At 39.9% G+C, this 27,578-nt stretch overlaps 1 protein-coding gene across 1 annotated transcript in view; it reads right to left on the bottom strand.

Annotated features, from left to right (window-relative positions):
* Positions 1-1,614: 1,614 nt before the first annotated feature.
* The window catches only part of galnt6 (UDP-N-acetyl-alpha-D-galactosamine:polypeptide N-acetylgalactosaminyltransferase 6 (GalNAc-T6)), a 37,948-nt gene continuing 11,984 nt past the window's right edge, over positions 1,615-27,578 (bottom strand). The window contains exons 4-11 of the mRNA XM_034172348.1: positions 19,264-19,413; positions 12,878-13,112; positions 12,675-12,792; positions 12,400-12,600; positions 9,601-9,732; positions 9,392-9,493; positions 9,145-9,303; positions 1,615-2,237 (exon numbers count right to left, since the gene is read on the bottom strand). Of these exons, the coding sequence (XP_034028239.1) occupies positions 2,124-2,237; positions 9,145-9,303; positions 9,392-9,493; positions 9,601-9,732; positions 12,400-12,600; positions 12,675-12,792; positions 12,878-13,112; positions 19,264-19,413 (1,211 nt within the window). The 3' untranslated portion in view covers positions 1,615-2,123. The remainder of the gene's footprint in view (positions 2,238-9,144; positions 9,304-9,391; positions 9,494-9,600; positions 9,733-12,399; positions 12,601-12,674; positions 12,793-12,877; positions 13,113-19,263; positions 19,414-27,578) is intronic.

Raw genomic sequence — 27,578 nt, 5'->3', positions numbered from 1 at the left:
GCATAAGGCAACATGACTTCTTCAAGTATTTTGACATATCCAAACTGATCCATGATACCTGGTATGCGATATATAGGCCCAACACCATAGTAGGAGAAACATGCCCATATCATGATGCTTGCACCACCATGCTTCACTGTCTTCACTGTGAACTGTGGCTTGAATTCAGAGTTTGGGGTCGTCTCACAAACTGTCTGCGGCCCTTGGACCCAAAAAGAACAATTTTACTCTCATCAGTCTACAAAATATTCCTCCATTTCTCTTTAGGCCAGTTGACGTGTTCTTTGGCAAATTGTAACCTCTTCTGCATGTTTTTCATTTAACAGAGGGACTTTTCTTGCAAATAAATTAGCTTCACACAGGTGCCTTCTAACTGTCACAGCACTTACAGGTAACTCCAGACTGTCTTTGATCATCCTGGAGCTGATCATTGGGTGAGCCTTTGCCATTCTGGTTATTATTCTATCCATTTTGACGGTTGTTTTCCGTTTTCTTCCACGCGTCTGTTTTTTTTTGTCCATTTTAAAGCATTGGAGATCATTGTAGATGAACAGCCTATAATTTTTTGCACCTGCGTATAGGTTTCCCCTCTCCAATCAACTTTTTAATCAAACTACGCTGTTCTTCTGAACAATGTCTTGAACGTCCCATTTTCCTCAGGCTTTTGAAGAGAAAAGCATGTTCAACAGGTGCTGGCTTCATCCTTAAATAGGGGACACCTGATTCACACCTGTTTGTTCCATCAGGCAAGCGGTACAGAAATATAAGCGTTACTACAAATAGACTGAGACACAGTTTTTTTCCTAGAGCTATCAAAGCTATTAGCCCTTGCCCCTCCCTTGTTTTTTTCATGTACACCCCATCATTCTGTAGTTATCGACATATGCACACACACGCGCGCGCACATATATACATACACACACACACACACCTTTTTAGGGACTGTAATCATGCATTCAGTATATCTGGCCTGTTTTATTTATTTATTTATTTATTCACAGGGTCTGCAACTCCTGGCACATTGCACTTTGTTTATAGAACTGTATATGCACACAGTACTTTTATCTATAGAGCTGCTATGCGTACAGCACTTTTTGATATCCCCTGCTGCATTTCTTTGCCTACTGTATTCTCTGTGTATATTGTTGAATGTGTATTTTTGTCCTTTGTCTTAAATTGTTGTATGAGGTTTTATGCTAGACAAGGTGAAGCTGCAATTTAAATTTTGTTGAATTTTATTCAATGACAATTAAAGGCATCGTATCTTATCTTATGTGATTGCTTAGACTTTTGATTTTATTTTTTACATAAATTTGCAAATTACAAAACAAAACAAAAAAAACTAAATAACTATTTTCATGTTGCCCTTATGAGGTGCTGTGAGTAGAAATTAGAGGGAAAAATGAATTTATTCCATTTTGGAATAAGGCTGTAAGATAACAAAATGTGAAAAAAGTGAAGTGCTGTGAATACTTTCCGGATGCACTGCAAGGACTGAAATTCCTTTTATTATCAGCAACAACAGTTACCTGGTTAAAACACACGAGTTAATGGTGTTAAAATATGATGAGCTGTCATTACCAGTTAAAATAGGAAGACATTTGTAGACACAAGACAGGTCACAGCTGTTTAGTTGAGCAACTGCCACAAACACTTCCAAAATACTTTGTGATTACAAAAATAAATATTTCTCTCTTTCGCAAATGACAATGTATGCACAATGACAAGACAGGATTTTTTTATTTTAAAAAACTGACATCTCTTTCTTAAGACTATATTCATATTGTGACATTTCAGACAAAAAGTCACTCAGTGGTCTAAAGCTGGAGTGTAAGACACAGCAAAGCGTCAACTTGCCGACCCTGAGCAAGAGGTTCATACTGTATGACAGCACCCGACCCCCACCCCGACCACCACCCAAGCCACCTTAAAAATTCTTTTATGAGTTCCTGTCATAACTTTAAAAATGTAAGCGCTCCAACATAGGGGCACTTTTCACATTGTCCTTCATCTTTAATTGTCCTCTTAGCATCATCGAGCGTCTTAAGCTTCACAGCTTCTGGATCCGCGTTGAGTCTGGGAACACACGGTATCACCGGTCAGCTGATGTCTGGATGAGAGGGTCAGGTGAAGGTCCAGTGCTGGTTCAGGTTAGCAGCGTTACACTGGTCCATCTGTACTTGGCCACCGTTTAGATGTAAACACTTTCCGCTGCTGGGATTCTTCAGAAGATTTTCCTGAACAGTAAGATCACAGAAAAGGTCACTAATGATGAAATTTGAAACTGCTGGCTAAGGCTAAGCGTAAATTTGGTAAGATTGTAATTCACGTCGGCAGTAATGACACCCGGTTACGCCAATCGGAGGTCACTAAACTTAACATTGAATCGGTGTGTAACTTTGCAAAAACAATGTCGGACTCTGTAGTTTTCTCTGGGCCCCTCCCCAATCGGACCGGGAGTGACATGTTTAGCCACATGTTCTCCTTGAATTGCTGGCTGTCCAAAAAATGAGGTGGGCTTCATAGATAATTGGCAAAGCTTCTGGGGAAAACCTGGTCTTGTTAGGAGAGACGCATCCATCCAGTTTGGATGGAGCAGCTCTCATTTCCTAAAATCTGGCCAATTTACTTAAATTCCTCCAAAACTGTGGACTATCCAGGGTTGGGACCAGGAAGCAGAGTTGTAGTCTCACACACCCTCTCTGCAGCTTCTCTCCCCCTGCCATCCCTCATTACTACCATCCCCGTAGAGACGGTGCCTGCTCCCAGACTACCAATAACCAGCAAAAATCTATTTAAGCATTAAAAATTCAAAAGAAAAATAATATAGCACCTTCAACTGGCACCACAGGACTAAAACAGTTAAATGTGGTCTATTTAAACATTAGGTCTCTCTCTTCTAAAGTCCCTGTTAGTAAATGATATAATAATTGATTAAAATATTGATTTATTCTGCCTTACAGAAACCTGGTTACAGCAGGATGAATATGTTACGTTTAAATGAGTCAACACCCCCCGAGTCACACTAACATGCCAGAACGCTCGTAGCACGGGCCGAGGCAGAGGATTAGCAGCAATCTTCCACTCCAGCTTATTAATTAATCAAAAACCCAGACAGAGCTTTAATTCATTTGAAAAGCTTGTACTCTTAGTCTTGTCCATCCAAATTGGAGTCCCAAAAGCCAGTTTATTGTTATTATCTATCGTCCACCTGGTCGTTACTGTGAGTTTTCTCTGTGACATTTTCAGACCTTTTGTCTGACTTAGTGCTTAGCTCAGATAGATATTATAGTGGGCGATTTTAACATCCACACAGATGCTGAAATGACAGCCTCAACACTGCATGAGTCCACCCACCACTTTAATCAATCTTAGATCTTGTTCTGACTATGGTATGGAAATTGAAGACTTTAACAGATTCCCTGAAAACTCCCTTCTGTCTGATCATTCTTAATACATTTACATTTACTTGATGGACTACCCAGCAGTGGGGAATAAGTTCATTACACTAGACGTCTTTCAGAAAGCGCTGTAACTAGGTTTAAGGATATGATTCCTTCTTTATGTTCTCTAATGCCATATACCAACACAGTGCAGAGTAGCTACCTAAACTCTGTGAGTGAGATACAGTATCTCGTCAATAGTTTTACATCCTCATTGAAGACAACTTTGGATGCTGTAGCTCCTCTGAAAAAGAGAGCCTTAAATCAGAAGTGCCTGACTCCGTGGTATAACTCACAAACTCGCAGCTTAAAGCAGATAACCTGTAAGTTGGAGAGGAAATGGTGTCTCACTAATTTAAAAGATCTTCACTTAGCCTGGAAAAAGAGTCTGTTGCTCTATAAAAAAAGCCCTCCATAAAGTTAGGACATCTTACTACTCATCACTAATTGAAGAAAATAAGAACAACCCCAGGTTCTTTCAGCACTGTAGCCAGGCTGACAAAGACGTCAGAGCTCTATTGAGCCGAGTATTCCTTAACTTTAATAGTAATGACTTCATGACTTTCTTTGCTAATAAAATTTTAACTATTAGAAAAAAAATGACTCATAACCATCCCAAAGACATATCGTTATCTTTGGCTGCTTTCAGTGATGCTGGTATTTGGTTAGACTCTTTCTCTCCGATTGTTCTGTCTGAGTTATTTTCATTAGTTACTTCCTCCAAACCATCAACATGTCTATTAGACCCCATTCCTACCAGGCTGCTCAAGGAAGCCCTACCATTAATTAATGCTTCGATCTTAAATATGATCAATCTATCTTTATAGTTGGCTATGTACCACAGGCTTTTAAGGTGGCAGTAATTAAACATTACTTAAAAAGCCATCACTTGACCCAGCTATCTTAGCTAATTATAGGCCAATCTCCAACCTTCCTTTTCTCTCAAAATTCTTGAAAGGGTAGTTGTAAAACAGCTAACTGATCATCTGCAGAGGAATGGTCTATTGAAGAGTTTCAGTCAGGTTTTAGAATCCATCATAGTACAGAAACAGCATTAGTGAAGGTTACAAATGATCTTCTTATGGCCTCAGACAGTGGACTTATCTCTGTGCTTGTCCTGTTAGACCTCAGTGCTGCTTTTGATACTGTTGACCATAAAATTTTATTACAGAGATTAGAGCATGCCATAGGTATTAAAGGCACTGCGCTGCAGTGGTTTGAATCATATTATCTAATAGATTACAATTTGTTCATGTAAATGGGGAATCTTCTTCACAGACTAAGGTTAATTATTGAGTTCCACAAGGTTCTGTGCTAGGACCAATTTTATTCACGTTATACATGTTTCCCTTAGGCAGTATTATTAGACAGCATTGCTTAAATTTTCATTGGTACGCAGATGATACCCAGCTTTATCTATCCATGAAGCCAGAGGACACACACCACTTAGCTAAACTGCAGGATTGTCTTACAGACATAAAGACATGGATGACCTCTAATTTCCTGCTTTTAAACTCAGATAAAACTGAAGTTATTGTACTTGGCCCCACAAATCTTAGAAACATGGTGTCTAACCAGATCCTTACTCTGGATGGCATACCCTGACCTCTAGTAATACTGTGAGAAATCTTGGAGTCATTTTTGATCAGGATATGTCATTCAAAGCGCATATTAAACAAATATGTAGGACTGCTTTTTTTGCATTTACGCAATATCTCTAAAATTAGAAAGGTCTTGTCTCAGAGTGATGCTGAAAAACTAATTCATGCATTTATTTCCTCTAGGCTGGACTACTGTAATTCATTATTATCAGGTTGTCCTAAAAGTTCCCTGAAAAGCCTTCAGTTAATTAAAAATGCTGTAGCTAGAGTACTGACAGGGACTAGAAGGAGAGAGCATATCTCACTCTAGAATTCTCATCTCAATTCTAGAATAGAATTTAAAATTCTTCTTCTTACTTATAAGGTTTTGAATAATCAGGTCCCATCTTATCTTAGGGACCTCATAGTACCATATCACCCCAATAGAGCACTTCGCTCTCAGACTGCAGGCTTACTTGTAGTTCCTAGGGTTTGTAAGAGTAGAATGGGAGGCAGAGCCTTCAGCTTTCAGGCTCCTCTCCTCTGGAACCAGCTCCCAATTCAGATCAGGGAGACAGACACCCTCTCTACTTTTAAGATTAGGCTTAAAACTTTCCTTTTTTGCTACAGCTTATAGTTAGGGCTGGATCAGGTGACCCTGAACCATCCCTTAATTATGCTTCTATAGACTTAGACTGCTGGGGGGTTCCCATGATGCACTGAGTGTTTCTTTCTCTTTTTGCTCTGTATGCACCACTCTGCATTTAATCATTAGTGATTGATCTCTGCTCCCCTCCACAGCATGTCTTTTTCCTGGTTCTCTCCCTCAGCCCCAACCACTCCCAGCATAAGACTGCCCCTTCCTGAGCCTGGTTCTGCTGGAGGTTTCTTCCTGTTAAAAGGGAGTTTTTCCTTCCCACTGTTGCCAAGTGCTTGCTCACAGGGGGTCAATTTGACCGTTGGGGTTTTTCCGTAATTATTGTATGGCCTTGCCTTACAATATAAAGCGCCTTGGGGCAGCTGTTTGTTGTGATTTGGCGCTATATAAATAAAATTGATTTGATTTGATGAGAAACTCAACTCGTGGGATACTCATAAGAGTGCACACCTCTGCTTTCCCAACTCATCCAAAATACACAATCTTGAACAAGTCTGTTTATTTTGAATATGTAAATCAAAATGATATATGGGATTTTGTGAAGCATACTTGTTAAAAAAAATACCTCTTGAAGAGGAAAAACCCATATACAAATTGCACTGGGGTAAAAGTCACTTTTTTCTGTATTATCGGCTCTTTAATTTGGATGTTTTCTACATTGTTGTCATATACTTTTTATTATTGGCATTTATTTTATTATTAGAGTTTATTTTGCTTAGTCTTCGATTCCTTAGAAAGTACTATATAAAGAGTCATTATTATTATTAATAACAAATGTGTGATTTTTCGGTAGACAAGTTGCACTTGAGTTGCAGGACCTCCCACACTAGTAAAAATAAGGTGACCTATACTGCAGAAAATACGGTACATGAGAAATGATGGCAAAAGGACACAATAGAAATAATTACGCTACAAATAACACTTTTACAAATTTCCTGCTTGAAAAGGAGCAGGCAGATGTTAAATTTATTTATTCCTGCCCCTTTTTAATTTATTCACCATAATTCCATAATCACCATTTAAAACCCATCCAATATGAATATTATCCCTATTACCCATAGCCCATACAATAAAACAGTAAACATTTATGTCAGTTTCTATACACTCAATACACCTATCACATTTCCATATACAACCTGATACAATACCCTATATAAGCACAATTAACACCTTTTCTTTTCCATATATGTCTTCAAAACAACCCCCCCCCCCCAAAAAATACAAAAAACTTTTGCACCTCTTTTTAAATACATTAATATTTGTAATGTTAGCTGTTACTCTGTTTTACATTATCTTAAAATAAATAAATAAGGATGTAATTATACACCAGCTCCACCACACAATTCATATCACGTTACATAATTACATCACTGTTCCCACTAATTATGAAGAACGTAAACTGTAGGGGAGGTTTTAGCGTTAAAGAAACAAATTATTCTGAAGTATAAATTGGAATCCTTAATGTTATCCGTTTCCTATTTGTATTTTTTTATGAGTCATTTATGATTCTTCAGCAAGAGATTGATTCTTCCATTCAGTCATTGACTTTTCATGGTATAATACTAATTTTAAAAAGATTCTATACAGACTTCACAATAGGATTATCACCACTTATCGTTACACCCCTAATAAATAAATAACTGAAACTATTTTTTTTTTTTTTTGAAAATCTGCGTGTGAATAAGGTTGTTTGCATGTGTTGGTCTTGTGATCAACTGGTAGTGTAGGATCATTTGTAATTTTGTGTATTTTTAAATTTTTTTTTTTTTTTTTTTGTAAAAGCAAAAACTCACTTGATTTTGAAAGATGACATAAGCTTAAAAAAAATTAGGGTGCCATTTTTTTCTTCACATTCTAAGGGTCCAAAATCCAAGATGGCGTCCAAAATGGCCTCAGTTTATCAATAATGCAATATTTGCTAATACACAAGCTACAATTACAAACAAAGTATCTAAATATAGGTTATGTAAATACAGTTTTTTTTTAAAGTTTAAATCCTATTATAACAGAATCAGATAAGTTTTTGCTTTTACCAAAAAAAACAAAAAAAAAAACAAGGTGATGGTCTAGTGGTTAAGGTGTTGGGCTTGAGTCCAGAAGATCATGGGTTCAAATCCCCGCCTGACTGGAAAATCACTAAGGACTCTTGGGCAAGGCCTTTAATCTCCTATTGCTCCCGGTGTGTAGTGAGCGCCTTGTATGGCAGCACCCTGACATCGGGGTGAATGTGAGGCATAATTGTAAAGCGCTTTGAGCGTCTGATGCAGATGGAAAAGCGCTATATAAATGCAGTCCATTTACCATTTAAACAAAAAAAACCCACAAATTTTTATTTCACGATAAATGAGCCTACACTATGTTGTCCTGTCCAGGGTACCCCACGCCTCACCCAGTGAATGCTGGGATAAGCTTGAGGTCCCCAGAGACTGTTAACTGGAAAAAGTTGGCACAGAAAATTAATGTACAAACTTCCCCACTCCCACTCTTTATACATGCAGTGTTATCTACTGTATACCCAGCACAACACGTAGAACAAATTTCATCAGTTCATTGGTAAAATGAACCATGTTTAAATATGTCTATCTGTCTGGAAGGTGCACAAAGGTGCAGGCAATGTGTAGTAGGTAGATCTTAGTCAAAGTCGGTTGGAATATCCACTCGCCTTGAAAACAGCCTTAACTGTCTTCCTACTTTGTGCATAGATTCAACAAGGTGCTGAAAACATTCCTCAGAGATTCTGAAATGATAGTATCACACAATGCGTCATATCACTGCACAACCACCACCAGCAGCCTGAGTTGTTGATGCAAGAAGGAATGGCTCCATGCGTCCTAGTTTGTTAGTCTCACCGCGGCTTCAGTTTTGTGTCGTTAGCTGGCAGGAGTGGCTGCCATGTTCACAAGCATTACGTTTCTGCTATGCTCCCATTACAAGTCAGGGGAAACATTTTCAGTTACTTTATTGAAAATCAGCTCATTAATGTTTGAGTAATTGTGCTAATAGTCCAAAACCGAAAATAATAATCGTATATTAAGAACATAACGTATAACATTAGAGCTGCAATAATTAATCCATTAACTGATTATTCATAAACTATTAAGTTAACTAAAAACTATTATGATAATCAATTAATCATTTTGAGTAATTAAAAAGATTCAAATACTAAGGATTTATTATCCTTAAATGTGACTATTTTCTGGTTTATTTTATGAGATTATTTATTCCTGTGTTGCAGTAAACAGAATATCTTTGGGATATGGACAAACAAGACATTTGAAGGCATCACCTAGGGCTCTGCAAAACACTGATTGACATGTTTAACAATTTTCTGACATTTTATGGACCTAACAAGTAATCAACTGAGCAAGGAAACAACTGATCAATTAATCAATTATGAAAATAATCATTTGTTGCAGCCCTGTTTAAAATGAAGGTGTCCCGTCAGTAAAGTAAAACCGCCTACCTCTGTAAACACCCACTCCTGTTGCGGAGATACACTGGTCCCCCTCCCTTTCAGCTGGCAGAGTTCGATCTTCACTTGCTCCGGCTGGAGTGTGGCATGAAGACAAAGCTGCTTTCCAATGTTGTGACGCAACTCCTTATGAGAGGAGTATTCAAAGTACTAGGGAAGACGATCATCCACTTAGAGAGCAAACTATCTACTTTTAATTTCAGTAATTATTTTAAAATATGAGCCAGAGCTACTTTACCTGGTTACCTCCCAAGTTGTGACAGTAGTACATAATCACAGGTTTACCTCCTTCATTCTTCTCACCAACATCTAGGCAAGTTTGAGATCCTGAGTTCTTGAGCTGGTGTAAACACATACATAACAAAAGTAAAGTTACAGATGCTTAACACTTTCGGTACGTTAAAAGATAACACTGATATCTGAAATCAGATGGCAACAATGACTCACTGCTCCAAATTTTTCTGGTATTAAATCTGGAACAAAAACTTCTGGGTAGACTGTGTTTAGGTACCAGGTGAAGTTCTTGCACTGTAGTTTCTCCCTTAGCTTTAAGCGATCAGAGATGTCCCCATAACGGTTCTGTAACAGTGAAGGAGGATCATGGTTAAAGTGCTGAGATGGTAGAACGATCAGATGTATCAGTTAGTCAGGTCACGTCAGGAACCAGTGGCAACTGGGGTTACTATATCACCAAAATTACCAGTAGTGTAGAAGAATGAGGTCTTTCCCCAAGTGAAGGAGTTCAAATAGCTTTGGGTCTTATTCATGAGTGAGGGGACAATGGAGCATGACAGTGGACAGAGAATCGGCGCAGCAGGTACAGTGTTGCATTGGCTCTGCCATACTGTTGTGACATAAAGTGATCGGAGTCAAAAGGAGAAGCTCTCGATCCAACGGTCAATCTTTGTTCCTACTCTCACCTATGTCATGAGGGTTGGGGTCATGACCGAAAGAACTAGATTGCAGGTACAAGCGGTGAAATGTGTTTCCTCAGGAGGGTGGCTGGTGTCTCCCTAAAAGATCGGGTGAGAAGCTCAGTCATTCATGAAGAGCTGCTTCTTCATGTTGAAAGCAGCCAGCTAAGATGGTTCCAGCATCTGGTAAGAATGCCTCCTGGACACCTCTCTAGGGAGGTGTTCCAGGCTGGGAAGAGACCCCGGGAAGACCCAGGACTAGGTAGAGAGATTATATCTCCACATTCTCTTAGGAATGTCTCAGGATCCCCCAGTCAGAGGTGGTTAATGTGGCTGCGAAAGGGAATTTTGGGGTCCCCTGCTGGAGCTGTTGCCCCCATGACCCCACCTGGAACCAAATAAGTGGTTGAAGATGTATGTAAGATGTACTGTATGTATGTAGAGGAAATCTATCCACGTACAGTCAACATTTAAAGTGCATATCACTGGTAAATAAAATGTCAAATGAGTGGACTGTTCTAAATAAATAAAGAATTATGGAAACACTGACATATTGTGTTTTATTTTTGGTGCCATATGCCCTCAGAAATTGTCATAAACATGGGGAATTTAGTCTGATTTCATCTGTTGCTGAAAAACGCTCAGAAACATCAATCTGTGAGGAATGTTGACTTTGATGACATCATGTTGGGCAACGGGCACCTAGACACTTTATTGAAACTCACACTTTTTTCGTGCCCCTGTCCTGATGATGTATTGTGTATTGTGGGTCCAGGTGAGTTCATCACTAAAGTGAACACCAAGAATTTGAAGGTTTTCACTCTTTCTCCACCTTAAGGTGCCTGGACACTTGCACAAATTTGGTCTGTGCACTATTACAAAATTTGCCACGCAGGAGAGTAAACCGTTGTAAACGTTGAGGCTTTGTGCAAGTGTGCAAAGAAAATTTTGAAATGTTCAAAATCTCTGTCACGCATTAATTACATGAACTTCACGTGAACATTGCGCAAACAATTAAAAACACTGAGTGTCAGTGATTGTGTCAGCGCACTGCATCACAGCACAGCTCATCTGAACGATTACAGCTACTCACAAGAAGGACTGAACATGCAACTGTTTTACCAAGCCATGGCAGCGGATGAACACAGTGGGTGACAGTCATGACGAAATGCATGGGAGTGCTGAACCAAAATGTGTGCGAGTGTCAAGGCACCTTTAGTCTCACCCATGCAGAGTGGGGCATGCGATTCCCCATTCCTCCTTGCATCAACAAGCATCTCTAGTTTATCCGCATTAAGCAAGAGATTGTTTTCATGACACCAGTCCACCAGATCTTCCACTTCTTTCCTGTATGCCATCTCATCCGCATCAATCCCAGGATTGTTTTATTATGGACACAGCCAATAAATGTGGCTGTGAAATTTGGGAAAATTCTGAGAAACATGTTCCAAGGTCTTCCTAAATTATATATATTTAATCTAATCTCAGTTTATAAATGATCAATGTTGTCACTGCTTTGGAACACTTTTAACTTATTTTGTTTTATTTTACATTTATAGTCTTTATATAATATGTTCTATAATTTACTTAGAATTAGCTTGGCTTTATATAAGGTGCTGACATTGCTCCTAATGTTAGCATGAGCTGAGCACCTCCATTGTGAGCAACAGGATTTATAATGTACATAAAAAAATACTCACTTGTATACATACATACATATGAAAATAAAGACATATATGCTAACTTTAGTCTGTTAGCGACATTAACATGATGCTAAATGGCTGACACTTAACCTGTTAGCAAGTTTTCATGCTAACATTAGCATGAAACTTACTAACAGTAACAACAGTAACAATACAGATTTGGGCCTTTGAGAATTGAGGTACTGATGATGCGCAAAAGACAATGTGAGGCTTTCTGAATATTGCGCATTTTAGGTTGCAGAAAAACTCTGCTCTGGACTTAAGATGAGGTTTTTATTGGTCCATGGGCCAGCTGCTTTGTGCTACTACATTGTGACCAGAAGACCTATCTTGTGGCCGGGACGGTGGTGGGATTCAAACACCAGACTGCTTGAACTGAAGACCAAAACTCTACCAGGTCAGCCAAAGGGGAATTCCCCGCTAGCCAAGCTAGCAGGAACATTGTTTCAATCCGGACTTCACCTTGCTACAACATCATAGCAATCTACTAGTTTGCAGGCTTGCAGTTTAAAGAATGTGAGTACTGGGCAGAAACACCACAACTGCATTGATTGTATACCACCAATAACACTTGTGTTGTGCTGTGTGTTTTGTTGACGATAGAACACTCAGTGTTAACCTGCACTGACCTCACGGGCCATATCTGCAGCAGCCTTGTTTCTGCGATAGAAGATCTTCTTATAGTCGTCCATCCAGACCTCTGCCAAGCGTACCTGGTTCCGAGTGATAACCTCTGTGCCCTTAGGGAAGGTGTGGGGGCTCTTGCTGCGGAACACATGACCCACCACAGAACAGGGAATGATCTCTAACTGACCCCCGCACTGCCAAACCTGTGGATCACATTTAACATTTAGGGTCCTAAGATGATAGTAACACGTAGACTGACTGCATGTGACAGACTGACCCTAAAAGACATCTCCACATTCTCGCCGCCCCAGATCTCCATCTTATCATCGTAAGTTCCAATGTGTTCAAAGTACTTCTTACTGATTGAGAAGAGACCTCCAGCAAAAGCAGGTGTTCTGAAAATATCATTGATGAAGGGAGTTTTAAGCGCTTCATTCATTCATTCATTCATTTCAGAAAAGTCAAATCATGTCTCCTTACTTTACAGGGTAGGTTTCGTCCTTGCGCAGTGCCCTTGCATATTCAGGGATAGCCTCCCAGCCAAAGGACAGGCCCCAGTCAAAGTTACCTCTGTTGTAAGCGCGATTGGTGGCCACAGGTTTGTTGAACTGAAAGGAGTTGAGGTCAATGGCGGCAATTTCTGGACTAACCACTGCAGTGGGCTCCTCCACAATGCGGCTCAGCAGGGGCTCCAGCCAACCATGGAAGCATTCACCTAGCAAGAAGTAGGACATCACTCACTTCTCATGGAGACAGCGGCCTTCTTATAACATGCAACTCAAAATGGTTTCATGTCACAAATTAATTTCAATCTTGCACATACAGTAGTGTTCAGAATAATAGTAGTGCTATGTAACTAAAAAGATTAATCCAGGTTTTGAGTATATCTATTATTGTTACATGGGAAACAAGGTACCAGTAGATTCAGTAGATTCTCACAAATCCAACAAGACCAAGCATTCATGATATGCACACTCTTAAGGCTATGAAATTGGGCTATTAGTAAAAAAAAGTAGAAAAGGGGGTGTTCAAAATAATAGTAGTGTGGCATTCAGTCAGTGAGTTCGTCAATTTTGTGGAACAAACAGGTGTGAATCAGGTGTCCCTTATTTAAGGATGAAGCCAGCAGCTGTTGAACATGCTTTTCTCTTTGAAAGCCTGAGGAAAATGGGACGTTCAAGACACTGTCCAGAAGAACAGCGTAGTTTGATTAAAAAGTTGATTGGAGAGGGGAAAACGTATACGCAGGTGCAAAAAATTATAGGCTGTTCATCTACAATGATCTCCAATGCTTTAAAATGGACAAAAAAACAAAAAAAAAAACAGAGACGTGTGGAAGAAAACGGAAAACAACCATCAAAATGGATAGAAGACTAACCAGAATGGCAAAGGCTCACCCGCTGATCAGCTCCAGGATGATCAAAGACAGTCTGGAGTTACCTGTAAGTGCTGTGACAGTTAGAAGATGCCTGTGTGAAGCTAATTTATTTGCAAGAATCCCCCGCAAAGTCCCTCTGTTAAATAAAAGACGTGCAGAAGAGGTTACAATTTTCCAAAGAACACATCAACTGGCCTAAAGAGAAATGGAGGAATATTTTGTGGACTGATGAGAGTAAAATTGTTCTTTTTGGGTCCAAGGACTGCAGACAGTTTGTGAGACGACCCCCAAACTCTGAATTCAAGCCACAGTTCACAGTGAAGACAGTGAAGCATGGTGGTGCAAGCATCATGATATGGGCATGTTTCTCCTACTATGGTGTTGGGCCTATATATCGCCTACCAGGTATCATGGATCAGTTTGGATATGTCAGAATACTTGAAGAGGTCATGTTGCCTTATGCTGAAGAGGACATGCCCTTGAAATGGATGTTTAAACAAGACAATGACCCCCAGAGCTTTAATTCATTTGAAAGCTTGTCTCTTAGTCTTGTCCATCCAAATTGGAAGTCCCAAAAACCAGTTTTATTTGTTATTATCTATCGTCCACCTGGTCGTTACTGTGAGTTTCTCTGTGAATTTTCAGACCTTTTGTCTGACTTAGTGCTTAGCTCAGATAAGATAATTATAGTGGGCGATTTTAACATCCACACAGATGCTGAGAATGACAGCCTCAACACTGCATTTAATCTATTATTAGACTCTATTGGCTTTGCTCAAAAAGTAAATGAGTCCACCCACCACTTTAATCATATCTTAGATCTTGTTCTGACTTATGGTATGGAAATAGAAGACTTAACAGTATTCCCTGATAACTCCCTTCTGTCTGATCATTTCTTAATAACATTTACATTTACTCTGATGGACTACCCAGCAGTGGGGAATAAGTTTCATTACACTAGAAGTCTTTCAGAAAGCGCTGTAACTAGGTTTAAGGATATGATTCCTTCTTTATGTTCTCTAATGCCATATACCAACACAGTGCAGAGTAGCTACCTAAACTCTGTAAGGGAGATAGAGTATCTCGTCAATAGTTTTACATCCTCATTGAAGACAACTTTGGATGCTGTAGCTCCTCTGAAAAAGAGAGCTTTAAATCAGAAGTGTCTGACTCCGTGGTATAACTCACAAACTCGTAGCTTAAAGCAGATAACCCGTAAGTTGGAGAGGAAATGGCGTCTCACTAATTTAGAAGATCTTCACTTAGCCTGGAAAAAGAGTCTGTTGCTCTATAAAAAAGCCCTTCGTAAAGCTAGGACATCTTTCTACTCATCACTAATTGAAGAAAATAAGAACAACCCCAGGTTTCTTTTCAGCACTGTAGCCAGGCTGACAAAGAGTCAGAGCTCTATTGAGCTGAGTATTCCATTAACTTTAACTAGTAATGACTTCATGACTTTCTTTGCTAACAAAATTTTAACTATTAGAGAAAAAATTACTCATAACCATCCCAAAGACGTATCGTTATCTTTGGCTGCTTTCAGTGATGCCGGTATTTGGTTAGACTCTTTCTCTCCGATTGTTCTGTCTGAGTTATTCTCATTAGTTACTTCATCCAAACCATCAACATGTTTATTAGACCCCATTCCTACCAGGCTGCTCAAGGAAGCCCTACCATTATTTAATGCTTCGATCTTAAATATGATCAATCTATCTTTGTTAGTTGGCTATGTACCACAGGCTTTTAAGGTGGCAGTAATTAAACCATTACTTAAAAAGCCATCACTTGACCCAGCTATCTTAGCTAATTATAGGCCAATCTCCAACCTTCCTTTTCTCTCAAAAATTCTTGAAAGGGTAGTTGTAAAACAGCTAACTGATCATCTGCAGAGGAATGGTCTATTTGAAGAGTTTCAGTCAGGTTTTAGAATTCATCATAGTACAGAAACAGCATTAGTGAAGGTTACAAATGATCTTCTTATGGCCTCGGACAGTGGACTCATCTCTGTGCTTGTTCTGTTAGATCTCAGTGCTGCTTTTGATACTGTTGACCATAAAATTTTATTACAGAGATTAGAGCATGCCATAGGTATTAAAGGCACTGCGCTGCGGTGGTTTGAATCATATTTGTCTAATAGATTACAATTTGTTCATGTAAATGGGGAATCTTCTTCACAGACTAAAGTTAATTATGGAGTTCCACAAGGTTCTGTGCTAGGACCAATTTTATTCACTTTATACATGCTTCCCTTAGGCAGTATTATTAGACGGTATTGCTTAAATTTTCATTGTTACGCAGATGATACCCAGCTTTATCTATCCATGAAGCCAGAGGACACACACCAATTAGCTAAACTGCAGGATTGTCTTACAGACATAAAGACATGGATGACCTCTAATTTCCTGCTTTTAAACTCAGATAAAACTGAAGTTATTGTACTTGGCCCCACAAATCTTAGAAACATGGTGTCTAACCAGATCCTTACTCTGGATGGCATTACCCTGACCTCTAGTAATACTGTGAGAAATCTTGGAGTCATTTTTGATCAGGATATGTCATTCAAGTGCATATTAAACAAATATGTAGGACTGCTTTTTTGCATTTACGCAATATCTCTAAAATCAGAAAGGTCTTGTCTCAGAGTGATGCTGAAAAACTAATTCATGCATTTATTTCCTCTAGGCTGGACTATTGTAATTCATTATTATCAGGTTGTCCTAAAGTTCCCTAAAAAGCCTTCAGTTAATTCAAAATGCTGCAGCTAGAGTACTGACGGGGACTAGAAGGAGAGAGCATATCTCACCCATATTGGCCTCTCTTCATTGGCTTCCTGTTAATTCTAGAATAGAATTTAAAATTCTTCTTCTTACTTATAAGGTTTTGAATAATCAGGTCCCATCTTATCTTAGGGACCTCGTAGTACCATATTACCCCAATAGAGCGCTTCGCTCTCAGACTGCAGGCTTACTTGTAGTTCCTAGGGTTTGTAAGAGTAGAATGGGAGGCAGAGCCTTCAGCTTTCAGGCTCCTCTCCTGTGGAACCAGCTCCCAATTCAGATCAGGGAGACAGACACCCTCTCTACTTTTAAGATTAGGCTTAAAACTTTCCTTTTTGCTAAAGCTTATAGTTAGGGCTGGATCAGGTGACCCTGAACCATCCCTTAGTTATGCTGCTATAGACGTAGACTGCTGGGGGGTTCCCATGATGCACTGTTTCTTTTTCTTTTTGCTCTGTATGCACCACTCTGCATTTAATCATTAGTGATCGATCTCTGCTCCCCTCCACAGCATGTCTTTTTCCTGGTTCTCTCCCTCAGCCCCAACCAGTCCCAGCAGAAGACTGCCCCTCCCTGAGCCTGGTTCTGCTGGAGGTTTCTTCCTGTTAAAAGGGAGTTTTTCCTTCCCACTGTAGCCAAGTGCTTGCTCACAGGGGGTCGTTTTGACCGTTGGGGTTTTACATAATTATTGTATGGCCTTGCCTTACAATATAAAGCGCCTTGGGGCAACTGTTTGTTGTGATTTGGCGCTATATAAAAAAAATTGATTGATTGATTGATTGATAGTCACATAGCAATACTATTATTCTGAACACTACTGTACTAGAAGATGGAATACAGCTTGATTAAATAAAAGTACTGGTCGTTATATCTAATGACAGTGAATGTTGCAGCCTTAAAGCTGTACGGCCTTTCAAATGTCACAAAATTGACAACATTTAGTTTCTACTGAAATCTAAGCATTATAATGTTGGCTTATTTTTGAAATGTGTTGCAAAATTACAGCTCATTTTAATGAAGAGAACATATTTACTTGGGGGGGTTCCATAACAAATATTTAATTTTTCTTTTAATGCTGTCTACAGGAGGATGTGTGTGAACTTCGTGTGATATTTTAAAATGACCAGAATTTACCTTTGACCTTGCATGATGCACGAATACAGGGTGTGCATGCTAACATCTGTAAGATGTCTTGTAATCACTTCAGAGGTGTTATCTGGTTTCAACGACATTTTCAGATTTAGCAGTGTTTATTTCTCACTGATGTTTACAAAGTATACGAGAAACATATGAGATTTATACAGAAATAACCAGTTTTAGAGCATTTTATGCCATGTTGGATTATTTTATTCAAGAAAGTAGCCAGCAGACGTCACTGTGCATCTCTACACTGATTGGCTGTCCCCGTATGCTTCCCATGTCATTCAAGTCAAGGTAAGCACCCACGTGAGCTGTGACGTCGCTATGTTCGCTATCATAGACTGTGTGGGTCTCTGAAAAAGAAAAAGTTACAGTTTCTTGACTGGCTGCAAAAGTTGGCAGGTTTTCATTCAACTCCATGTTAAAATGCCCAATTTTCGAGCAGAAATAAACATGTGGACAGTCTGGTACCTAAAACTGATTTGGTCTCTATAGATAGTTTCCCCCATGACCCGATCCAGATAAGCGGTTGAAGATGAGTGAATGAGTAAGTGCGATAGTTTCCCCCTCCATAACAACTGAACAGGGTGAGGTTTTTTGCCTAACTTGTTAGTTTAAGATGTTTTAAGCTATGAAGTTATGCAAAATTAGGGGCATGGTCACTTTGAGCAACAGCTGCTGAGTCGAGCACCTCCAACTCTCATAGCGTAGCTGCTCTGAGGCTGCTCAGTGCAGCCACGAGCTATTGTGGAAGGCTGTGTCTGTCCTTTGGAGTATTTTATGTCAACCACCAGGAATAATAATGGATCATCTTAGACATCTCTACACTTACACTTAGCACTTTCAGCAACTATCAGTAGCTTCATCCATTTTGGCCCCGTTAATGCACGATTATTGAGAAAATAAGCGGATCACAACTTTTAATGTACACACCAAAGCAAACGGATGAGAACCAATGTGCAGTTCCCAGGACTATGATTTAATAAACACCCAAACTAATGTTAGAGTCTTAGCTTAGCTGGTTTGAACTCAAAAGATAAAAGCATGTTATCAGCTCTTCTGGGAAACTATAAACAACCTATGGGTGACGTCATGCAGGGTTTGTTCAATATGTGTACAGTCTATGTTTTTGAACTGGGAACCTTCTGTTTTTAGCAAGAGCACTTGATGTGATTTTCATGCAAATTGCACACCTGACCTAAAAGAAATAATTTAGTCGTACCTGTTAATTTGAAAATTATGTCTTTTTGAAGGTAAAAAAGTGGTCACCCATTTTACATGTTTATATTCATAAACTATTTAGAAGCTTTTGATATTTTCATAACATTTTGGCACATTAAAACATTTTTTAAGCATGCCAAGTGTTAGATATTAGCATTAATGTGAAAAGCAGATGAACCTATGTAGCATCAAAGATGCCAACAACACCAGATAAAAATATGCTAACATGATAGTAACTGTTACAGTACTATTCCCAGTTTGCAATATATTACAGTAGTCAACCAATGCTAACTTTAGCATGAGTATGTTAATATAGAGCCTTTGTCTGGAAGTGTTGTGTGGTTTCTTACAGTGTGCGTCCAGAAAGGTGAGCACGTCACCCTTGGCCAAACTGGCGCCCAGCAGCCTAGCTGTGATCAGGCCTTTCCTCTCCAGCTGTCTGACCACACGAACGATCTTCAGCTGAAGCACAAACTCCTCAAGTTTGCTTTTTAGGTGTTCTGTGGAGTAAAACAACCTTTATCAGTTAAAAAAAAAAAAAAAAGAAAAACCCCAAAACACTTATTTCATATTTCAAGAGATAAAATTTTACATGGATTCAGACTTTTTATTCAGTGTCTTTGAAGGCAGAGAAAAGACCTAAGAACTGTTCAACTCACTCTCTGTGTGTGTGTGGCTGATGTGTATGTGATATCTTGACAGACAGTTTGTGTATTAATAAGAACTCAGACAAGTTCAGCGTTGGCGTGCTTTGAGTTCAATATGACCATGAGGGGACAGAGACTCTGAAACCCTGTGTATGTGATATGACAATATTAAGAAGAAACTAACAGCCCCTCAATCAGTTAATCAACATTTGTTTCTATGCCCTTAACAGCAACTTAAAGGTGACCAAAATGCTTTACAGTAAAATCAAAAATTAAAGCAAACATACACTCACCGGCCACTTTATTAGGTACAGCGGTTCAATTGCTTGCTAACACAAACAGCTAATCAGCCAATCACATAGCAGCAACTCAATGCATTTAGGCATCTAGACATGGTGAAGATGACTTGCTGAAGTTCAAAGCAAGCATGAGAATGAGGAAGAAATGGGATTTAAGTGACTGGTTGTTGGTGCCAGGTGGGCTGGTCTGAATATTTCAGAAACTGCTGATCTATTGGGATATTCCATAACTAGCATCTCTGGGGTTTACAGAGAATGATCTGGAAAAGAGAAGATATCCAGTGAGCGGCAGTTGTGTGGATAAAATAAATAAATAATGCCTTGCTGATGTTAGAGGAGAATGGGCAGACTGGTTGAATGGGCAACTGTGTGATGGTATCATGTCAATATGGACCAACATCTCTGAGGAATGTTTCCAAACACCTTGTTGATTTAAAAAGTACTACATCAGAAATAGTGTGTTTATTAGGGGTAACTTGTCCCACAGTTTGGGGCTAGCTTCTGAAAAAGCCCAAAGCCTATATTTTGATCTTGGGATTTCTAGATAAAGTTGACCAGATGACCAAACAGATCAAACAAACCCAGCTCAGAGCTCAGACTGTGGTTTGATATACAGGGTGTAGCGTGCATGTGTTGGGGGAGGGGGTATGAACCCCCTAATTAAGATTTGGACTCCCTACCCAAAAACAGAATAAAAACAAGAGCTTGGGGGCGGTCAAAACATTTCTATATCCTTATTTACAGTATAGTCTACCTGTAATATAATGGTCTTATTCATATCTAATGGAATCTTGTCATGATCTTTGACACCCCTACAGTGGAATGAACCATTTGTTAGCCTAGTTGAATGTATATAGCTTGATTGATACACTTTACTTTCTTGCATTTCAAGGTTCTGAATTAGGCATCTACAGGTGAATGTGAAGTTTAGGTGGTTTCTAACTTTTGCTTTCAGTTACATTTTAACTAACATTCGCTAACTAAAGCCAATAGTTGTCTTACGTAACATTAGCCAGCTATAATTAGGTAGCACCCCCCCCATTGTATTATTCACACTCTGGCTGTTGTTGCTGATGTTTTTTTTCTTTTTCTTCCATGTGCAGCATGACCATGTGCATCTTCATAAAACACAACATCAAGCGTGTATCAGAAGTGTTGCATATTGCTGTGTTCCTGGTTTTTCCACTGACTTTTTTCCCTTGTTTTTGCAATCCTGCAACGGTCAAGTACCCTGTGATATAAAATGCTTCGTCATTTTTGCCAGTTTTAATGGTGATTATTGCTGTTATTTCCTAATTTGTTGTGCTGTATCTTTCACAAAATACTTAAGTCCAGGTTCAAGGATAAGGACAAAGACTGGTGATTGTGCTTTAGTTGTTAAAAAGTATTCATCCTTATTATTCCGTACCTACATTTACACATATGCCTGTTATGTTTCTGTGTAGGCTCTCAGTTGTCCAGGTGGTTTCCATAGTAGAGAAGCTTGAATCTTCGACTGGACTGGGTTGCTTGATGCGAGGACGTTTCGCTTCAAATCGCAGAAGCTTCCTCAGCTAAAATTCTTGCTCTGGTGGTCTGACTTCTGTCTTGACTCTTGTAGACTCTATACAATCATCTAGACGTGGTGAAGATGACTTGCTGAAGTTCAAAGCGAGCATCAGAATGGGGAAGAAAGGGGATCTAAGTGACTGAACATGGCATGGTTGTTGGTGCCAGGTGGGCTGGTCTGAATATTTCTCTCTTGTATTTCTCTCTCTTCTCTCTTAAGACAGAAGTCAGACTACCAGAGCAAGAATTTTAGCTGAGGAAGCTTCTGCGATTTGAAGCGAAACGTCCTCGCGTCAAGCAACCCAGTCCAGTCGAAGATTCAAGCTTCTCTAATATGACTGTTATATTATCAGCTCAAACGGACTTCCGTTGATCCACTCATGAGTCATAACATTGGAGTTTTAGCCATTTGCACCTTCATCTGGTGTGTGCAACAGTGGCCAACAAAATCAGCAGTCACACAGTGGTTCTGAAGACCTGTTTCCTCTCCACTTGAAATGCCGTTGGGAGGATGAACCCGAACAGGGCCTAAGTACCCGTGTGCACAGGGCTGCAGGTTTGTCACTGAGTGACAGGATAACAATATAGACTTGGTGCACATTTGAATTGATGTGTATGTACTCTTCTAAATTGCTCCAATCAATCAATCAATCAACTTTTTTCTTATATAGCGCCAAATCACAACAAACAGTTGTGATTTGGCGCTCCACTCCACAGCTGGTGAGTTAGCAAACATCAACTACAATGGTGGCTAATTGTTCCATTGCCCTGTTACTGACCTAGGGAATGCAAATGGATCTGGTGTATCTTAAGTGTTAGGGATATGACTTTGAAAAAGTTTGACATTGATCATCTTTGGTTCTAACTGTGGCCACCAGGGGGCTGGTTATAATTAGACAACAAGGAAAACGGATTGTGTTGAAACATACGACTGTGGCTTACACCTTGCTTGAGAACTTGCACAAGTTTAAGGCTGGGCATGGTGATGCAGTTTATGGTTAGTATTGCCCTTGTACATAATAGGAAGTGGTAACTGCACAAGTTGAACCTGAAGAGTAAATTAAAAGATGGAATTCTTATTTTGTTGACCTGCAATGGCTCAAGATTTCAGTACAGTCCTAAATGAAAATAAATTGAAAAAAATGTAATTGAAATTGAGTTAAAGTGATCGACCGGCAAAGAACATCAACAAAGGTGTGGCTTAAATAACCAACTGACCTAATGAACACAGGTGTAACCATCAAGGGAGGAACAAACAGCATATAAGACCTAAATAAAATCATCATGAGATCAAACGTGGAAATAAAACTGACAGGCCGGCTACAACATCACAGAAAAACAACACAAAGGAGAAACAACAGGTAAGCAACAGAAATGCCAAAAAGTAAAAAAAAACAAAAAAAAAAACAAAACAAAACACACACACAAATAGGATGTGAGGGACAGAAATAAATGACACAAAGAACAACGCAAAAACATAACAGAAGAGGAGAGGCGGGACTCTCGGCTAAGAGAGGGTTACACCTGCGTGCATCTGGCAGGACAAGGACTAAGGACAGGCTATGAGGGCAAGGACAGATCATGGATGAGTATGACGTGCATGCCCATCCATGATCACACACAGATGACAACGAGAAGGAGACACTCACATAGAAACTGCAAGATAACAGGGACGCACAGCACTTCACACATACACACCCACCCAGGACACGGGAGGGCAACGCATGCTCCACACACAGACACGCCGGACTAACCCACACACACACACACACACACATTTACACATGTATTCACACACATACCCACAGACCACGGGAGGAGAAGCACACGGAGGATAAAAACACATACACACCTTCCCACACACACATAAGGATACCATGGGAGACAGACACACGCTCAATTCCACACACACACACACACTGGGATGCAGAACAAGACAGGTGCCAAGGACTCTGACGAGGACACACAAAAAGACACAGACTGCGGGGAGACAGGACAAGAAATAAAGACACAGAGATGCTTAAAACCCCGGCCACAAACCAAACCCCAACAGCCACCCCACAGAATTTAACAGCAAATGAACCATTTTGTAAATAATCAGAATAGCTTTTTTTAGAAATATCCAAAGCTACTGAACAACAACAAAATAAAATTCCACGACATCTGTAAGAAGCACAAAGTAGTTACATGCTTCTGTGGATGAGATTGCATGATGCAAGTTTTGTCTGTTGCACCACTCGCCACAGCATCATGGTGGACTGGAACGCAGAAGAAAAATCAAATCTAGACTCGAGTCTCCTGTGTGCCTTCTGTAAACTGAAACATAAACTTCACATCTTTTTACGATCATTTATCTCTATGCCACCATGAACTGTGTAACTGTAAAGGTAACAGTCAAAAGTTGCACTTTGCACAATTTCTTATTAATATTCATCATATTTACATTTGGGTGGTTGTCATCCAGGTCCTGAGACAGACTGGTGTCCTTTCCAGGGTGTACCCCGCCTCATGCCCTATGAATGCTGGGATAGGCTCCAGCACCCCTGTGAGCCTTAAACGGAGTAATTGGGTATAGAAAGTGAATGGATGGATGGTTGGGTGTTGGATGTCATCCAGGACCCAAGGCGGCTCCATGGTGTTGTGGATATGGTGAAGTGCAGAACCAGCACATGCTCCCAGACTTGACATGAACACTTGTGAAACAACTGTAAAAAGTAGTAAGACCGTTTGGCTGCTCCCTTGTTTTCACTCAGGGTCTCCACAGCAGATCCAAGGTGGATCTGCATGTTGATTTGGTACAGGTTTTACATCAGATGCCCTTCCTGACACAACTCCACATTACATGTAGAAATGTGGCAGGGGTGGGGTTTGAACCAGGAACCTTCCGCACTGAAACCAAGCACACTAACCACCACCCCTAACATTTGTGAAACAACCGCCACAAAAAAAAAAAAAAAAAAAACAAAAACCAATAAAGTTCAAACACATTTGGATGAAGTGGTTGCTTCCGTTGCATTCATGACCACAGTGCACATCGTATTTCATACACGTTTCAGTCTCAGTGCCTTTCAGAAAGTCTGCTGTTCTACCAGCAAAAAGAGGAAGTATGACAACAACAGGCCACATTTTAACACAGCCAAATGTGTATTACATGTATTATTGTAACAATGTGTGCTGCTCACTTAACCGGGTCACAAAATAATACTGAACATAATAATAGTAATAATAAGAACAGAGGTGAAAACAAAACTACAAGGAACTGCTTCAAAGAGGAAAAGACCAAACTCACTTAAATTTTCACACAAGCTATCGGGCATCATGTAGATTATAAAAATACTCAAAAGAGTAACTACTACTCTTGGACATAGAGGACCTGTCTAATAGCTCTACCACTACTCTAGTTGATGGTCTAGTGGTTAAAGTGTTGGGAAAAGAAGATCAAGAAAGAAAGTGTGCAAAGCGCCTTAATAGACAATAACCTAAACTGGTACCTTCTGAACTATGGACGACTTGATTGTTTTGTTGTGATTCTGCTCATATCGAGTGTGAGGCCGAAAGAGACACAGCAATGTTGGACATAGGCATCGTGTAGGATTTTACCATTTTTATGTATTTTTATTTTGAGGGAGGTGATGGTCTAGTGGTTAAGTGTTGGGCTTCAGACCAGAGGATCCTCGGTTCAAACCCCAGCCTGACCGGAAAATCACTTGGGCAAGGTCCTTAATCCCCTAGTTGCTCCCGGTGTGTAGTGGGCACCTTGCATGGCATCTGGATCCTGAATAGCAACCGCCCTATCCATCCCGTCTTCATGAAAGTAGCCATCTCCCGCACGGTTATAATGTTGCTGACAGTCCCACACAATGCAAGTGGTATGCATCATCCGCTTCTTTCTAATTTACTGCACATTCCTGTGATACCCAAAGAGAACCAGTACTAAAGATACCATTTGTCATGTTAGGTTGCTGGTCTGCATACAGATATCACAACTATAGCGTAAGACAGGAAGCACCAGGATCCTAAAGATCAAAGGCTGAGGACCCAAAAACATGAATGGCACCACAGGTTTGACACTTTCACCACATATAACTGTAGATACATTTCTGATGGCTGAGCCCAGGAACTCAGAGAAAGTCTCTTGTAGACTCTCTCAATCCTCAATCAGCTTCTCAAATGCAACAGTGAGGTTATCGCTTCACTTCACAAAGAGCACAGCATTGTCCACAATGTCCAAGTCCATCCAAGAATCTCCTGACAAGACCCGGGACTAAAGACATCTAGTCACCACTTCTGTTCACTGGTTTGCATCCAAGTCTCACAAACCACCAGTAAGACAGAAGCCTTTGTTTTGCATCATATCAGCATCACCAAACACCTCTACCCAATGTCCTCATGACTCCATAAGCACTTCCCAAGCATCGCTCAATCTCAAAGGCTGAGGCTGAGACATGAATGTTACTGCTGAGATACGTGAACCTCTCTACAACTTCAACACATTCACTGCACATGTAGACTTCTGATGGCTGAGTGCAGGAAGTCATTAAAAAGCTTGACTCTTCATCATGATCCAGGACAACCCCAAACCCATACACTCCGATTCCTCACTTAGACTCTCAACATGCCATGGGGATGAAATCTACCATTTGAAGTGTTATTTTCTGAAGAGTTCCTCTTTATTCAATAAACTGAACAAAGGACAGCTGCATGGACAAGTCACAGATTGTCTTCTTTCATCTCATGCTTTGCATCATTTCTACCAGCGCTTGCTGAAAACTGTAGTCTCTGTGCTTGATTAAAGTGATGACATTTACAGTTCAGCAGGGCTGAATGTTCTCTCATGCTCATCTGGTGGTACGCACTCCTAACAAATGGCCCACTGTAATTTATAGTGAAATAAAATTCAGTCTTCTGCACATAAATGGTAAATAGACTACATTTATATAGCGCTTTTCCATCTGTATCAGACACTCAAAGCGCTTTACAATGATGGTTCACATTCAGCCATTGACACAGACACACTCACACAGCGATGTCAGAGTGCTGACATGCAAGGCGCTCACTACATACCGGGTTCAACTTGGAGATTACGGACCTTGCCCAAGGGCCCTTAGTGATTTTCTGGTCAGGCTGGGGTTTGAACTGAGGATCCTCTGGTCTGAAGCCCAACGCTTAACCACTAGACCATCACCTACCTCAAAATAAAAATACAAAAAAATGGAAAATCCTACACGATCCCTATGTCCAACATTGCTGTGTCTCTTTCAGCCTCATGCCCGATATGAGCAGAATCACAACAAAACAATCAAATGGTCCATAGTTCAGAAGGTACCAGTTTTGGTTATTGTCTATTAAGGCGATTTGCACACTTTCTTTCTTGATCTTCTTTTCTTTTCGTGTCAATCTTGCGGCACATGTTGAGGGTTACGGCTCTCCACTTGCTGCGATTGTTAACCACAGAACTCCACTCTTCCAAACCCTTCTCATGCTTGAGGAAGTGTCCTTGTAGCGAAGTAGTGGCCGACCAATTTGTCTTGTTCCAACTCACCACACAGCATAATGAGGCTTTAACACCACTGAGCTGTAATACTGTTCCAACCTACACGAACACTACATGAGTGTGTTATCTTATCAAAGCCCACACCTACCAGCAAATGGGGAAACTGTACAGAAAAGCTCTGAAGGTCAAATGAATTGTTGACTTAATAATTACAACAGAGCCTCATACTGTCAAGTTAACATACGAGTATGTAACAAAGGCCTGCATTTTTCTCTCCTGGGCACATTGTTAAAAGTTAAGGGTGTCGTCTGAAACTACACAAGTCAAACCAGATTTACAAGTTAAAAATGCTGTCAAATTATTGCATACTAAAATTTAAAGGAGTCATATTCCAACCTTCTCATTAAGCTAATATAAGTCTTAATGATAGATATTAAGGTTTGAAATGACCAAAAGTCAGTAAATAAAACACATTTTGAGGTGTTTGCCATACCCATGTGTGATGGAGAGACACCCCTCTTTCAATCACTAGCGGGTGTGTCCCACACGGTAATCACGAGTACAGCTATGGATATCTGTGACATACGAGGGCTGTCAATAAAGTAACGGTCCTTTTTATTTTTTTCAAAAACTATATGGATTTCATTCATATGTTTTTACGTCAGACATGCTTGAAC

This window comes from Thalassophryne amazonica, chromosome 6 (assembly GCF_902500255.1).
Source record: "Thalassophryne amazonica chromosome 6, fThaAma1.1, whole genome shotgun sequence".
In the NCBI taxonomy this organism is placed as follows: Eukaryota; Metazoa; Chordata; class Actinopteri; order Batrachoidiformes; family Batrachoididae; genus Thalassophryne; species Thalassophryne amazonica.
The sequence above is the reverse complement of the archived record's forward strand: the minus strand, read 5'-3'. Positions and strand labels throughout refer to the sequence as shown.